The following is a 16,308-nucleotide window of genomic DNA, read 5'->3' on the forward strand; positions in this document are numbered from 1 at the left end:
TGTGGAATTTCACCAGCCCAAACACCTCAGCGCTTCTTACAACATCCCTGCAGTACTGGATTGGCTACGCACAGAGGGATCACGGGGAGGGAGGGCTGGGGAAAACTGGGGGATTTAATTCTGTATTGGAACATGGGAATTTTAGATCTGCTTGACTCTGTATTGCAATCAGCATCTCTTAGTAAAGGTGCCTTTTCACTTCAATCAAATGGAGTCGAGAGTTTTACTTCCCTAAGGGACCAGACTGGGGCCAGTCTGAAAGTCCTTTTTACATTATCTATATATCTGTCTGTCTCTCTCTGTGTGTACATATACATATACATTAACTGTTCTGATAGATTCCTGTATTTGGCTCTTCCTTAGTCAGCTACCCACTCGATTAAATATTGCATTTTGATCATCTTTCCTAAAGATGCTTTGACCCCTCTCCTTCTCACTTCCTTTTAACAAGCTTCTACTATAAATCATGTTAGAAATTGTGGCTTTAATTTACATTTTAATGAGCAATTTTTTTAAAAAAGCATTTCACTCTTGACTACTATTTTCTGCATGGACTCAGCAGTACTGAAATCATGAATTCACCTCTTGATTTATTAAGATACTTTATCCAAAAAGGTTTTGAAATGGTGCCTCAGTGTGAATCACCTTTCATACAATAAGGCAATTTTTATACTTAACTCTTCCTCTTTGCCTTCTTTTATGGAGAATCTATTACTCCTCCCATCTCCTTCTTTGTCATGTCTTTCTCCCTTTAGTTCTTTTGCAGCACTGGGCAAGACACTGGGCAAGACAGTTCAGAATTCTTTCACAGTTTAACATAAAGCATTTACAAGCTTTAGTTCAGACACTCTTCACAACTTCAGGAAGTTTCAGATAAGACAGCTCTCAGCTGGTTGCAGAGTCCCTCTTACTTCATCTTTCTAAATTCAGAGTTACTCCTCTTCGTTAACTGATAATGTACTCTCTTCACTTAGGACATTTTTCCGTTTCATAGCCAAAATTCATGACCCCAAAAAGTGTAATACTAGGTTGTCATAAGGTACCACCTATTTTACATGGGTGGTACTTTATGACAAAAAAGGGTCACAACTTGCACCCTTACTCCCTCTACTTCTATCTGCTTTATCCTACCACCCTTATGTATAGGAATGTGTTTGCATGCATATTAGAGTAGTGTGTGTGTGTGTGTGTGTGTGTGTGTGTGTGTGTGTGTGTGTGTTGAGAGAAAGAGATAATGGAGATGGAGATGATGATGTGCATCAAATTGTTTCAATTTCTAGCAACCACATGGATAGATTTTCTTCAAGATGATCTATCTCTAATCTGTTCTTTCAGGTCTCTCAACACTGCCAGTGTAACTGAATCCAGACATCTTGCTGCTGGTCATTCTTTTATTTATTTATTTATTTATTTTCCTTCCAGATTTCCCAGCATTGGAGCCATTTCCACTGAAGCCCTTTCCAGAGCTTCGCATAATTACTGTATGTCCAGAGTCAGATAATTTGAGCCTGGTCATTTGTATCTTGAGTGAGAACTCTGTGTCGATTTGTTCAATGATCCATTGCTTTTCTTGGCTATCCATTAACTATTCTCATGAGCTTTCTCTAACACTGTAGTTCAAATTCATCGATAGTGTTCATATCCTGCTTCCTGAAATTCCAACTGGTTTGTATCTGGTTTTTCTGGTCTCTTTTTAAGGTACTGTACTTCATGCTTCCCCTTCATGGATTACTGCCTTGTTGTGGCAAAGGGGCTTGCGTAATTCAATGAAGCTATGAGCTATGCCGTGCAGGGCCACCCAAGACGGACAGGTCACAGCAGAGAGTTCTGACAAAACGTGATCCACTGGAGAAGGAAATGGCAACCCACTCCAGTATCTTTGCCATGAAAACCCTATGGACAGTACCAAAAGGCAAAACGATATGACGCTGGAAGATGAGCCCCTCAGGTCGGAAGGCGTCCAATATGCTACTGGGGAAGAGCAGAGGGCTAGTACTAGTAGCGCCAGAAAGAATAAAGCGACTGGGCCAAAGCCGAAAGGACGCTCAGTGTCTGGTGGTGAAAGGAAAGTCCGATGCTGTAAAGATTTTTTCTCCATAGGAACCTAGAATGTAAGATCCATGAATCAAGGCAAGCTGGACGTGGTCAAACAAGAGATGACAAGACTGAACATCGACATCTTAGGTATCAGCGAACTAAAATGGACAAGAATGGGTGAATTTAATTCAGATGACCATCAGGTATACTACTGCGGGCAAGAATCCCTCAGAAGAAATGGAGTAGCCTTCATAGTCAATAAAAGAGTAGGAAAAGCAATACTGGGATACAATCCTCAAAATGACAGAATGATCTCAGTTCGAATCCAAGGCAAACCATTCAATATCACAGTAGTCCAAGTCTATGCCCCAACCACCGGTGCTGAAGAGGATGAAATTGACCGGTTCTATGAAGCCCTACAGCACCTTATAGAACTAACACCAAAAAATGATGTCCTTATCATCATGGGGGATTGGAATGCTAAAGTAGGAAGCCAAAAGATAACCGGAATAACAGGCAAGTTTGGCCTTGGAGTACAAAATGAAGCAGGGCACAGGCTGATAGAATTTTGTCAAGAGAATACGATGGTCATAGCAAACACTCTTTTCCAACAACCCAAGAGACGGCTCTACACATGGACATCACCAGACGGTCAACACAGAAATCAGATTGACTATATGCTCTGCAGCCAAAGATGGAGAAGCTCTATACAGTCAGTAAAAACAAGACCAGGAGCTGACTGTGGCTCAGACCATGAGCTTCTCCTTGCAAAGTTTAGGCTTAAACTGAAGAAAGTAGGGAAAAGCACCAGGCCAGTCAGGTATGAATTAAATCATATCCCCGTTGAATATACAGTAGAGGTGACAAATAGATTTAAGGAATTAGATCTAATAGACAGGGTGCCTGAAGAACTATGGACAGAGGTTCGCAACATTGTACAAGAGGTAGCAACCAAAACCATCCCAAAGAAAAAGAAATGCAAGAAAGCAAAATGGCTGTCTGAGGAAGCTTTGCAAATAGCTGAGGAAAGGAGGGAAGCAAAAGGCAAGGGAGAAAAAGAAAGATACGCCCAATTGAATGCAGAATTCCAGAGAATAGCTAGAAGAGATAAGAATGCCTTCTTAAATGAACAGTGCAAAGAAATAGAAGAAAACAATAGACTAGGGAGGACTAGAGATCTTTTCAAGAAAATTGGAGAGATGAAGGGAACGTTCAATGCAAAAATGGGCATGATAAAGGACCAAAATGGCAGGGACCTAACAGAGGCAGAAGAGATTAAGAAGAAATGGCAAAATTACACAGAAGAACTATACAAGAATGAGCTTAACGTCCCTGATAATCACAATGAAATGGTCACTGACCTCGAGCCAGACATCCTAGAATGTGAAGTGAAGTGGGCCTTAGAAAAGCTGAGCAACAACAAAGCTAGTGGAGGTGACAGTATTCCAGCTGAGCTATTCAAAATCTTAAAAGACGATGCAGTAAAAGTGCTACACTCAATTTGCCAGCAAATTTGGAAAACTCAACAGTGGCCACAGGATTGGAAAAGATCAGTTTACATTCCAATTCCAAAGAAAGGCAGTGCCAAAGAATGTTCAAACTATCGCACCATTGCACTCATTTCTCATGCTAGTAAAGTTATGCTTAAAATCCTACAAGCTAGACTCCAGCAGTATGTGGATCGAGAACTACCAGAAGTACAGGCAGGATTTTGAAGAGGCAGAGGAACTAGAGATCAAATAGCCAACATACACTGGATCATGGAGAAAGCTAGAGAGTTCCAGAAAAACATCTACTTCTGCTTCATTGACTATGCTAAAGCCTTTGATTGTGTGGATCATAACAAACTGTGGCAAGTTCTTAAAGAAATGGGAGTACCAGAACATCTTATTTGTCTCTTGAGAAACCTATATGCGGGCCAAGTAGCAACAGTGAGAACTGGACACGGAACCACTGATTGGTTCCAAATTGGGAAAGGAGTCCGGCAAGGCTGTATACTGTCGCCTTGCCTATTTAACTTATATGCAGAGCACATCATGAGAAAGGCAGGGCTAGATGAATCAAAAGTTGGAATTAAGATTGCCGGAAGAAATATCAACAACCTAAGATATGCAGATGATACCACTCTAATGGCAGAAAGTGAAGAGGAACTGAAGAGTCTCTTGTTGCGAGTGAAGAAGGAGAGTGCAAAAGTTGGGTTGAAACTAAACATTAAGAAAACCAAGATCATGGCATCCGGCCCTCTCAATTCCTGGCAAATAGATGGGGAAGAAATGGAGGTAGTGACAGTGCTGGGAAAGATTGAGGGCAATAGAAGAAGGGATGACAGAGAATGAGGTGGCTGGATGGAGTCACTGAAGCAGTAGGCGTGAGCTTAAATGGACTCCAGAAGATGGTAGAGGACAGGAAAGCCTGGAGGAACATTGTCCATAGGGTCGCGATGGGTCGGACACGACTTCGCAACTAACAACAACAACAAAACTTCATGCTTTGAGATTTACTTTACTTTTGAGGATCCATCGAGATGAAAAGGAGGCGGCTTCCTTTTAGAATGTGTGTTAAATAATAATTAAATAATTAAGAGGGATATGGGTTTTTTTTAGATAATATATTATTTCTGTCCTATGTGCTTTCTGTTTCAAGAGATGAAAAACGTAAGCTTTGGGATGGTTCATATGAGGCAAAAGACTTCAATATATAAGTGTAATTAACTTTAAGAAAATTTTAACAGGTAAAAATGTTTTCTTTTGAATATGGAGGGGAAAATAAATTTAAACAAGAACTTTAAAAACAGGATCTATGATAAGGTGATCTAGATGATTAATTAGAAAAGCAGCTTAATAATGAGGTGGAGGATAGTCGTAGATATTTGTTAAAACTATCTACTTCTAAAACTATCAAGAAATGTACTAATTTAAGGTTGATAAAAGAGAGTATTATTGGAAGAATAGAAAATCAAGGAAAGCTACTATGTGGAATATGGAACTATAGAAGCTAACTGTTATTATTTGTAAATACAAACCCAGACAACACACTGTTTACCAAATATTGATGGTGATATGTAAAAAAAAACCCAATAAAACATATTTTAAAAAAATAATTAAAAGAATGTTAATGATTCATGTAATTTTACTTTCATTCCATTTTAAAATCTGTTTTTGTGGAGGCCTGCTCCATTTTTAATGCAACCCCACAACGTGCCCTCCACGGAGTGCAACCTCACTTCAGATGATATCATAGAAGCAGAGTAAATCACACTTTAAACTGACTTTACATCAAATGGGTTTTTAATGAAAAACTGAGAAGTTAAATGTGGTGCTTTCATAATCTGACTCTAGTGAAAGGAAGAAACAGCAGTTGTCCAGCCTCCTTTCTCAGTTGCTAAATGTGTATAAGTCTCTAAACTAGGGTTGCGTGAAAATGAGGCCTTCCATTGTGCAATCCACCTGCCTCCACTATGGAATTTCACTGGGATGCAGACTATATTATCTTCCATTTGTAACCTTCCCTATCGTTCTTACTTTTTACCACAGAAAAACCCCTTCTATGCTACCAGCATTCCATCTCTAAGGGCCCTTGATATCCCCTTGCCACTTGGGATATCAAAAACTCTCTCTTTCCTTAAAGAGAAAATGTTGAAAAGGTCAAAGAAGGAGATGGGGGCTGACAGGAATCCTGTGACGCACTAGGAGTAAATGTTTAATCAGGATAAACTATATTTGAGAAGCATGCCTTTGAATTCAATATGCTAAATAAAATGAATATTTAAAAGACTGATCTCTTTTTTGTGCAAATACCTTGATAAGACTACGTTTCTAGCCTCTGCAAACATTAAATCCTAAAGCTTGACTGCATTCTAACTCTGAATCCCAAAGCCCCCAAACCATTTTTTCCTTGCTCCCCAGTCCAGATCTGGATCCAAAATGAAACTTGAGTTTTCTACTGCTTCTTTCAATCTGTATTACTCAAGGCAAATCAGGGAAATCAAAAGCTTACAAAGCCGTTGATACACTATGCCCAATATAGTGTGTTTCTTCTTACATAGTAAAATGCTTCTTCTTTTATTACAGTATATAGCTTATTATTGTGAAAAGATTAGAGAATGGATACCCAATACTATTTTTCTTTTTTTACTGAAAATGTTAATTTTGTGAGATCCTTATCCTTACATACATAACCACTTATAAAAGAGATGGCTCCTTTAGATAGGATATAAATGATCGATTCTTTCATCATGTAGACAGCTTTATTATATATCCAGCAACAGAGTTGTAAAGGGTATGTGTAATTATTAAGAGAAAATGATAAAGGGAAATAAAAAATAAAGTCACCCCCTCCCTTCAGATAATCATAATGAAAACATGGAACCCTTCAGTAGTGTCAAATTTTGTGAGTGACAGTAGGCCCCATCAAGGTAACTCCCAGTTTACATGTTGACTTGGCTTACTTCCAGAGTGACACAATTGGGTTGATACCTTATTTTTTCAATGACAAAAATATTTTATGTTGGCATGAGCAGGTTAGTAAACTGACTTTATAGTGCTTGTTCACAAAAAAGAGGTATTAGTTGGGCATATATTTAATCCCTTTTAACTTTTGTATTTCTGTATTTTTTATGCTTGCCCTGTTCACCACCCTGAGTCCTCCGGGAGAAGGGCGGTATATAAATAAAATTATTATTATTATTATTATTATTATTATTATTATTATTATTATTATTATTATTATTATTATTATTATTATTATACATTAATTTTAGGCAAAAAAAAAAGAGAATACTTTTGAAGATTCAACAAGTAGAAAAAGCCAGAGCTTTATTCCATTTCCTCCAATTATAATACTTTTCCATCTTGTTAAATCAATGGTCAAGCAGTTCAGGTCAATAATCAGCCATTCTCTAGATCAGGGTGAGGAACGATGGCGCTCATATGACTTGTGGACTGGCTCAGGAATTCTGGGAATTGAAGTCCACAAGTACTAAAGGGGGCATTGTTCCCCACCTCTGCTCTAGATGGATGAATTTCATCTTGTAGAATTTCCAACAATTGCTTTGCTAACTGGGCAGCTCAAGGAATTAAAGTCATGTTTCTGGCAGACTGCCCAGATTGAGAAGATTAGCCCATCTAATGTGACTCTCCAAATGCATCCTCCCATTAATCTTTTGAATGCCCCACCATCTTTTGTTAATGGTCCCAACTCTTATTATTTCTCCTTTCTTGCCTCTTTTTTGCACGAAATACATACTAGTTGAGAATGAATTACCTTGCACTAGTAAGTGACAACTGCTTTGCTGACATAATGTGCCATGCCAAAAGTCCATTTGCATGTGCCACAATTTTCCATGCACACAATTATACATGTCCCATTAACAAAAATACTGTTTGCTGTAATAAAGTACAATAAAGTCTGAAATAGCTGTCACTTTGCATTTGTAGAAGTCAGAATTCATAACAAATTTGGTCATACGTTATGCATTCTGTTTTCCATACACATCCTAGGTTTGCGTAGTATCATAATGACATTGACACAGTAGGGTCATGTATGTTAACTGGATTTTTTTCAACATGTTCTGTTTGGTCATATTTTTAAAAAATAAGACTGAAGTATGCTGTCAGAATGTCTCACATATAATTTAAAATCTCATGCCCAATTTATATGAATAGACAGCTTTGTAAAATGAAAAAGTTAAATATAGATTCTTGACTCCCCATCCCACTACTTGAACCATTAAAGGTGCTTTTAAAAAACCCTGCTCTTTCATTAGGACTTTTGAAAACTCTCTGCTTTGATGTGTTTTTACATTGTAAGTTTTCTAATCAAGTGTCATGAACTGAAATTTATCATGTTGTGGAGTTAATTTTCAACTAACCATGATCACCTTAAGCACCAACAGGTAAAGTCATGGGTAGGCAACCTTGGCTCTTTTATGACTCGTGGACTTCAACTCCCAGAATTCCTGAGCCAGGCTGGCTCAGGAATTCTAGGAGTTGAAGTCCACGAGTCATAAAAGAGCCAAGGTTGCCTACTCCTGGATAAAGTCAATATATCACATCATATGAGAATTCAACCTGAAATTGATTGTCTTATAATAGCTACAGCATTCCCTGTTCCATGAAAGACAGTATTCTACTAATTAGAACAACCAAATTTGAGCTACCAGAGTGCATAAAATTCCTGAGTGGCCACTAGGATATACATAGTTCTTTCTTGCTACCTCATAATAATCAGGATTTTTGCAGCTCCAACTTGGAAACCACAATACTGTGTGATGCCTCACTTACTGAGACACTGGTACACTGTTCAGTTCTGTTTTGTCCTCAAGTCTTAATCTGGCTACACTGAAATTTTAAGCTAAAACAAAATTAAACCTTATTTTCAAATGGGACTTTGGGACTTAGTGCAACAATATGCCGCAAACTTTTCTTCCTAATAGAAAATTGCACATTTGAGATCATTCTTTCTCATGCATTTTCTAGTTCACTGTAACTTGAAAGTTAACCGCTTAACTAAACAGTAAACAGTGCCCCCTAAAGTTCAATTTTTTTCTTCCACAAATGTGTATCTTTTCACTTGCATACGTTTACTGAAAAGAGGCAGATGTGCTGTCTTAAATAACTGTATTATTTGTCTTGCTGCATTGCATTGTTTGAATGTTTCATTTCCAAAGTCATACAAGTAATTTGCAATTTACAATCACAATTGGGACTTAGTTGGTGGCTAAGCAATGTTGTAGTTAAGTAAGCGTCACCTGACTGTACCCGATTTTATGACCATTTTTACTGCAATCGTGTCCAAATTGCAATCACATGACCACGGGGTGGTGCAACCATCATAATTGGGGGGACAGGTTGTAAGTCACTTTTTTCAGCACCATCATATCTCCAACTTGTTGTTAAATGGTTATAATTCAAGGACTACCAAGTAGCGTATCACCAAGGTGCTGTTATGCCCGGCAACAGAGGCATGTTTCCTGTGGAACTGAATGGAACTTTACTATATGGAAAGATGCTGTGTACTTGACAATATAGTATTCTGGGTAGATATAGATTCACACATTATACTTTGCCACAATACCGTAGGGTTAATTAGGGCTTAGGGCTCTCCTAAATGGCAGGTGCTCGCCTCCCAAGGAGAAACTAGCTGAAAATGAAACTGGTGTTAAGAAATCTCTACTGGCAGCTTCTAATAGCAACTGTATCCTTTTTTCAGGAAGGTGCATCTGCCTTTCCCTGGTGCAGTTTTTGGGAAAAGATGTTTGATTCAAGGACTTTCTCTAGCAGGTTGAATACATCTTTTTTTTTTGCAGAGCTTTAATAAAATCCCTAGTTAAAAATAATACAGATCAAACATTCCCTAGTTGTCATCATGAAACAAAAGGCATTATTCAAGAGAATCGCCACGGAAGAAAGTAATAGTCAAATGACCATATCCATTTGAAAAGCCCAGGATTACTTGCCTCTCCCACTATTAACATGAAATATGCTTTCCCATTTGTATTTTCCTAAAGATTGTCCTTGCTTATTCACAGACACTTATAAAAGATCTACTCAAGACTGATTTCCACTTGTACACCGCTGTTTTACACTACTACGATCACATTCCTCCCTCTCCCAAAATTTCACTAGTGGAAAAAAGGCATCACCACTGTTAGCAGAAGGACCCTCCCTATACATAACCTTGCAGATGGACATCCAAAATGCATGAAGTACTGAAATGTTTTTCCAGTGCTTTCCTTTAAATCAGACATGTCAAACACAAGGCCCGGGGGCCAGATCCGGCCCGCAAAGTGGTTTCATGCCGCCCGCGAAGCCATCCTGGAAACAGTGAGGGAACAGCCCCCACTGCCTTGGCCCTGGCCCAGAGACCCTCAGATCTGTCCCACTCCTGCCCAGGCCCCCCTAGGCACCCTTGATGCCAACGATGTAGAGTTGGCCACGCCCACCCAGTAGGCCATACACACTCTAGCCACGCCCACCCAGTAGGCCACGCCCACACTGGCCACACCCACCCGGCCCCCTGAGGGCAACCGCAATGCTGATGTGGCCCTCAATGAAATTGAGTTTGACACCCCTGCTTTAAATAGAAAGAAGGTAAGCATTAATAGAAAATGGAGTGTAATTTTATGGCAAAAAACAGTATCAATTTCTAATTCCTTGGATGTGGGAGAACCAAGAAAGGATATTATCACATTCATACTTCTTGTGAGCCTAGCCAAAAGTTCAGTCAATCAGAATAGAGCTGGAAGGGACTTTGTAAGTCTTCTAGTCCTACCCCCTGCTCAAACAGGAGACCCTATAGCATTTCAGACAAATGATTGTCCAGTCTCTTCTTAAAAACCTCCAGTGATGAAGCACCCACAACTTGTGAAGGCAAGCTGTTCCATCAGTTAATTGTCCTCACTGTTAGGAAGTTTCTCCTTAATTCCAGGTTGCTTCTCTCCTTGATTAATTTCCATCCATTGTTTCTTGTCCTGCCCTCTGGTGCTTTGGAAAATAAGTTGACCCCTTCCTCTTTGTGGCAACCTCTTAAATACTAGAATACTGCTATCATGTTCCCCCAAATCCTTCTTTTCTCTAGACTAGCAAAACCCAAATCCTGCAACCGTTCATGTGTTTTAGTCTCCAGGCCTTTAATCATCTTGGTTGCTCTTCTCCAGAGTCTCAACATCTTTTTTTTTAATGTGGTGACCACAACTGGATGCAGTATTCCAGGTGTGGTCTTATTAAGGCTTTATAAAGTGATACTAATACTTCACATGATTTTGATTCTATGCCTCTGTTTATACAACCAAGGATTGTATTAGGTTTTTTGCCTGCTGCTGCACACTGCTGGCTCATGTTCAAGAGATCGTCCACTAGGACTGCTCAGTCACTGGTGGCTCAGAAGGAGGAGGAAGAGGCAGACTTTGGTCCAAATCCAACCAAAAAACCCTCATACAAGGGGTATGCATCTTAATGAGGAATGTAGGAAATATTATATGAAATTCAGTGTTGTTAAAAAGTTTGTGTATCTTTATTAATTTATTGGGACTTATATGTTGCTCTAATCCAGGGGTAGGCAACCTCAGCTCTTTTATGACTCATGGACTTCAACTCCCAGAATTCCTGAGCCAGCTGGCTCAGGAATTCTGGGAGTTGAAATCCATGAGTCATAAGAGCCGAGGTTGCCTACCCCTGCTCTAATCCAAAAGAAGTTCCTTGGTTGAAAGACTACCAAACCAAAGGAGCCACTGATCAGATACACTATATCCTTTGACAGAACTAAACAATATTCATTTTCACAAAATAGTAAGACAAACTGGCAGAAGAATTTGGCATGGTCTCTGATGCTTTGGCAATGTTAACTATAAGGGGCTGAGAGGAAGACCTGCATGAACAAAAATACTTTTAACAACATTTTTTACAAATCGTTCTTCATTCATATGGACAAAGTAGACTTTTTACACTACATATTCAAACAAAGTAATTTGATTGCAGACAGAATAACTGTTGTGAACAAAACAAAGTAAACAGGACAGTAACGAGGACAGTAACAAAGAGTTTGAAGACACATTCATTGCATGTGATACATCAGAGAAACCAGCAGAGGGTGCTGGCGATCCATAAGACAAAAAATAATTGTACAGTAAACCTGTGAAATGATTCCATACAGATTTTAAAAAGAATGCTTTTACCCAGTTTCAAACTTCCACCTATGTATAGTAAACCTTCAAGATCCACAATCCAAAATCCATTATTGCAACTCACTCTTGCTTTCCCAAAAACATTAAAACAGCCAGGGCCAAGAAATTAAGAATATAAACACTGAGCTTCCTGCTGGACTGCAGGAAGTCTGACCTCACAATGGTCAGCTGGTGGGCACCACATTGGGAACACTTCACACAAAATATATTCCAAAGTCCTCTCTTGTTCCAGCATAATGAACTGAAGGGAGATTCCATCTGAATGGGTGTGTGTGTGTGTGTATGTATGTGTGTGTGTGGAACGGTTCATTCAAGGAACCAAGTATCCAGGGTGGGCTTCGTGCATAGGAGGTGCTCAAGGCAGGGTTAGACAGCTATATTGTGCCTGCTTTATTTTGGATTCCTGAACTGGGAGAGGTTGTGTCTCATTTTTTCTGCCTGTGAGCACTGGTTGTGTTGACTAAATATGTGTACATTAAGGCCCAACGATATCTGGATAGCCATGAAATCCCTACCCCCATTTATAATTTCACACTGCTGACTTTTACACTTCTTGAATATTCCCCAGATCAGTGATCCCCAAGCTTTCTGACTCTGAGGAGTGGCAGCAGTGGTAGCGGGGGGGGGATGGTTTTGCACGCACGCCTGCCACTTGTACAAATGGAGCTTCGTGTGCTCACCAGACACTTCTGTGGCCCGGTTCCCAATGGGCTGCAGACTGCTAGCGGTCCATGGACCACGATTGGGGACCACTGCCCTAGATTACATATTCAGATCATTTTCTCATCACTGAATTGCAACATTTTATAAAGAACCATCCAGTAACTCTCTATAATGAATGCAATTTTAATTTTTTTTATTTTTATTTTAATTCCATTTATATCCCGCCCTTCTCCGAAGACTCAGGGCGGCTTACAAGCTTAGCAGTAGCCTTCATTCTATGTATATGCCTGCTTGTTAGGGCTTTCATACACCCCCCCAAGCGGCATTATTACAAAGTCAGCTTAATTGCCCCCAACAGTCTGGGTCTTCATGAAGGCAGACCTTCCATCACTTAACAAAGACTGGGTGGTGTTAGCAATAGCAATAGCACTTATATACCACTTCACAGTGCTTTACGCCCCTCTCTAAGCGGTTTACAGAATCAGCATATTGCCCCCAACAATCTGGGTCCTCATTTTACCGACCTCAGAAGGATGGAAGGCTGAGTCAACCTTGAGCCAGTGAGAATCGAACTGTCGAACTGCTGGCAGCCGGCAGTCAGAAGAAGTAGCCTGCAGTAGTGCACTCTAACCACTGTGCCACCAGGGCTCATTAGAAAGCATTATAAATGCCTGGTGAAGAAATAAATGACAAATATGGCACCCAAATACACAGCTATGAGGTTCTAAACCAGGGGTGTCAAACTCAATTTCATTGAGGGCCGCATCAGCATTGCGGTTGCCCTCAAAGGGCCGGGTGGGTGTGGCCTACTGGGTGGGCGTGGCTAGAGTGTGCATGGCCTACTGGGTGGGCATGGCCAGCAGGAGTGGGACAGATCTGAGGGTCTCTGGCAGGAGGAGGGTCTCTGGGCCAGGGCCAAGGCAGTGGGGGCCATTCCCTCACTGTTTCCAGGATGGCTTCGTGGGCCACATGAAACCACTTCGTGGGCTGGATCTGGCCCCCGGGCCTTGTGTTTGACATGTCTGTTCTAAAGAATGTCTATGTGCAACCATTTTTGGCTTACTTGAATAAGATATGGAAGAATTTTGAAAGGTTGTAAAGATCAGCGCATTCCTGAATCTGCTGTGCTTCTTTAAAAGGGGGGGGGAAACTGGGCAGAAATCAAATAGTCATATAACCAACAGAAAATCACTGTGTAATTTACATTTTATATACAGTATATTAAACATTTTTTCAAGTCCAAGCAATCCTCAAGATTTAAATCACAAGTAGATTTTCAGTTTTCTTTCCGAATTTCAATGGTGGTTCTTCTTTTCTTCAGATTACTAAAAAAACAACAACCCTGTATTATATGTAGACATATAATTTTTCTCTTCTTCCTTCTTTTTTTTTTTTAACAAAGTGCAAATGTTGTGACTGCCACTTCTGCTACACAGGGTGTTGCCAGTCCCACATGTTTTTCAGATGGCTATGCATCCTATCCTTCCATTCATCCATCCATGGCATATCCTCTTAAACAAGACGTCCTACTGAAGTTGTAGACAGAGAAGAAAACAAAAGGTGACAAACCAATTAAATCCTATTAAAAGTAATCAACTGATTAAGGGAGCAAGTTAGGGTGTAGGCAGCAGGCTAGAAACCAGGGGACTGTGAGTTCTAGTCCTGCCTAAGCACAAAACCAGCTGTGTCAATCACTGTGTCTCAGCCCTAGGAAGCAGATAATGGAAAACCATTAGGAGATTCTAAGAGCTACATAACCTTCCTTAGGCATGTCCTCCAATTTTAAATATATTTAAAACCTTTAATTTTAAATAGAAAGACTGATAGAAGATTCACTGCAAGAGAAGCACTCTGCATAGCTAAAATTAGATTATTTTAATTTCTTTTGGAAATCAGCACCCTTTACCAACTGCACGCATTTGAAAAGTGTTTCTGATTTTCACGGATATGTGCAATATTAAAGTATCATGGATAAATGCCAGTCAGACACACATCAGAATAAATCTAGTCATCTATCTAGTCATGCTATTCTTTCTTTTATAAATTATACCAAGGTAAATTCTTGTTTGAAATACAAGTCTCTTTTTATATGCATATTTTTACAGAGAAACGCTTTTTTCAGGCACATATCTCACAAAAAATAGTTCTTTATGATTATATTAATTTAAAATAATTACAATAATTTACACTTTTTTAAAAAAAAAATCTCTTAATTCCTTCCTGCCCATACCATCTTGGGTTGAGAAAAGCAGGATACAATGAAGCTGTAAAAAGCAGCATAAAATTAAAATTAAGGTTAGTATACAATCATGTAGACAGTCAAACTTGTCACTAGTTGTGGTTTTAAAAACAAAAGGAAACAGTTTTCAAAGCTGTATTTTACAATGCTGTTTCCTTTTGTTTTTAACAACACAACTAGTAACAGGTTTGATTCTGTACATGATTGTATACTAACCTTAATTTTAATTTTATGCTACTCATTGATTAAAAAGCGAAAGAGCATAACTTTGCAGGATCCAATCTGGTTCAGTCACCAGAACAAGAGGTTTAGTCATACAGAATGCAGAATAACAAAGTCAGAAGGGACCTTGGAGGTCTTCTAGTCCAACCCCCTGCTCAGGCAGGAAACCCTATACCATTTCAGACAGGTGGTTGTCCAATCTCTTCTTGAAACCTTCCAGTATTGGAGCATTCACAACTTCTGGAGGCGGGTTGTTCCGCTGATTAATTGTTCTATGCTTTTGGACTTGGGCTGGAGCCCAATGGATCCGAAAGCTCGGAAAACTAAACCTCTGTTCCCAGTGACTGACCCAGATTGGATCCTGTAACATTATCCTGGGACACGTATATTCGCCTTCAGTCGAGCATAACTTGGTGTAGGTAATTGCAAACTTCTTTTAACGTATTCTTAATAATTGTTTCCTTTATCCTGCTCAAATAAAAAGCAAGCAAAAATATTCTTTAGATATTATTGAGACAATGTATGTAATTCAAGTATACCAGGTTATATAGATTGTTATAAGATAAATAGTTAATAATAAGGCTCTTTCAAGTCAGAAGCATTTGAAGAAAGATGTAAATTGAGCCTCCTTCTCTGGATTTCTTGATCTAAGAGGGCAACACAAGCTGGTGTGTTAAGTTAGTGTCTCTGAGTTACATCATCTTAAAAGGCCCCAAGGGGCAGGTTAAGAGAGATCTAGGGATAGGAAGGTGATCAAAACAATAAAAACTACTTACTGAAAGGATTAACTCCTTGCCTTTTTCCATCAGGGAAGCTGCCAATGCTGCCTGTAAATGTAAAGAATATTCTTTTGTCTACTAACTCTACATATTGGTCCTGTGATTGCTTTACACTTTAAAAAGATACAAAGACTAATCTGACAGTGATACCTGAAAAAACCTCACATTAGAATTAGGAAGAGCATTAAACCAATTTCTTGCCTGGGTTATATTAGTTTTAGAAAACTAGTAAATGTAAATCCATATAATGAGCAATTCACTCAACGAACATCACAAGGCCTATTTTATAAGCATCTATCTTACTGAGATCAGAGAAATAGCAATGAACATTATTAAATTTCTTCAAAATAGTGGCTTCTCCTGTGCAATGAACTCATTAATATCTGCAGAAAAATAAAATGGAAACAGCTGGGCAATTCTGAATATAGGACATATCCTTTTGTATTAATAAAGGATTTTGTTTCATTTTTTCCCCCAAGGTGGCACGTCTCCAGGCTAAGGGTAGATTGAGGCAGGGAGAGCAAGAAAATTGCCATTACAGTCTTTCTACAGATGGGCTGAGCTTCAAGTAAATAGTTGCACAGGACCCAGTGCTGTATAAAGACTGGTCTTTAATTTCATCCTAGAAGGTATAGGGCAGGGGTAGGCAACCTCGGCTCTTTTATGACTCATGGACTTCAACGCCC

General features: G+C 39.4%; 2 protein-coding genes across 2 annotated transcripts in view; both read right to left on the bottom strand.

The window, feature by feature from the left end:
- The window catches only part of PLEKHD1 (pleckstrin homology and coiled-coil domain containing D1), a 346,726-nt gene that overhangs the window by 63,881 nt on the left and 266,537 nt on the right, over nucleotides 1-16,308 (bottom strand). The gene's annotated exons all lie outside the window — the stretch shown is intronic.
- Nucleotides 13,628-16,308, bottom strand: part of SMOC1 (SPARC related modular calcium binding 1) — a 46,823-nt gene continuing 44,142 nt past the window's right edge. The window contains exons 11-12 of the mRNA XM_083368967.1: nucleotides 15,620-15,670; nucleotides 13,628-13,911 (exon numbers count right to left, since the gene is read on the bottom strand). Of these exons, the coding sequence (XP_083225093.1) occupies nucleotides 13,895-13,911; nucleotides 15,620-15,670 (68 nt within the window). The 3' untranslated portion in view covers nucleotides 13,628-13,894. The remainder of the gene's footprint in view (nucleotides 13,912-15,619; nucleotides 15,671-16,308) is intronic.

The sequence above is a fragment of the Vipera ursinii genome (assembly GCF_947247035.1).
Source record: "Vipera ursinii genome assembly, chromosome: 1".
In the NCBI taxonomy this organism is placed as follows: Eukaryota; Metazoa; Chordata; class Lepidosauria; order Squamata; family Viperidae; genus Vipera; species Vipera ursinii.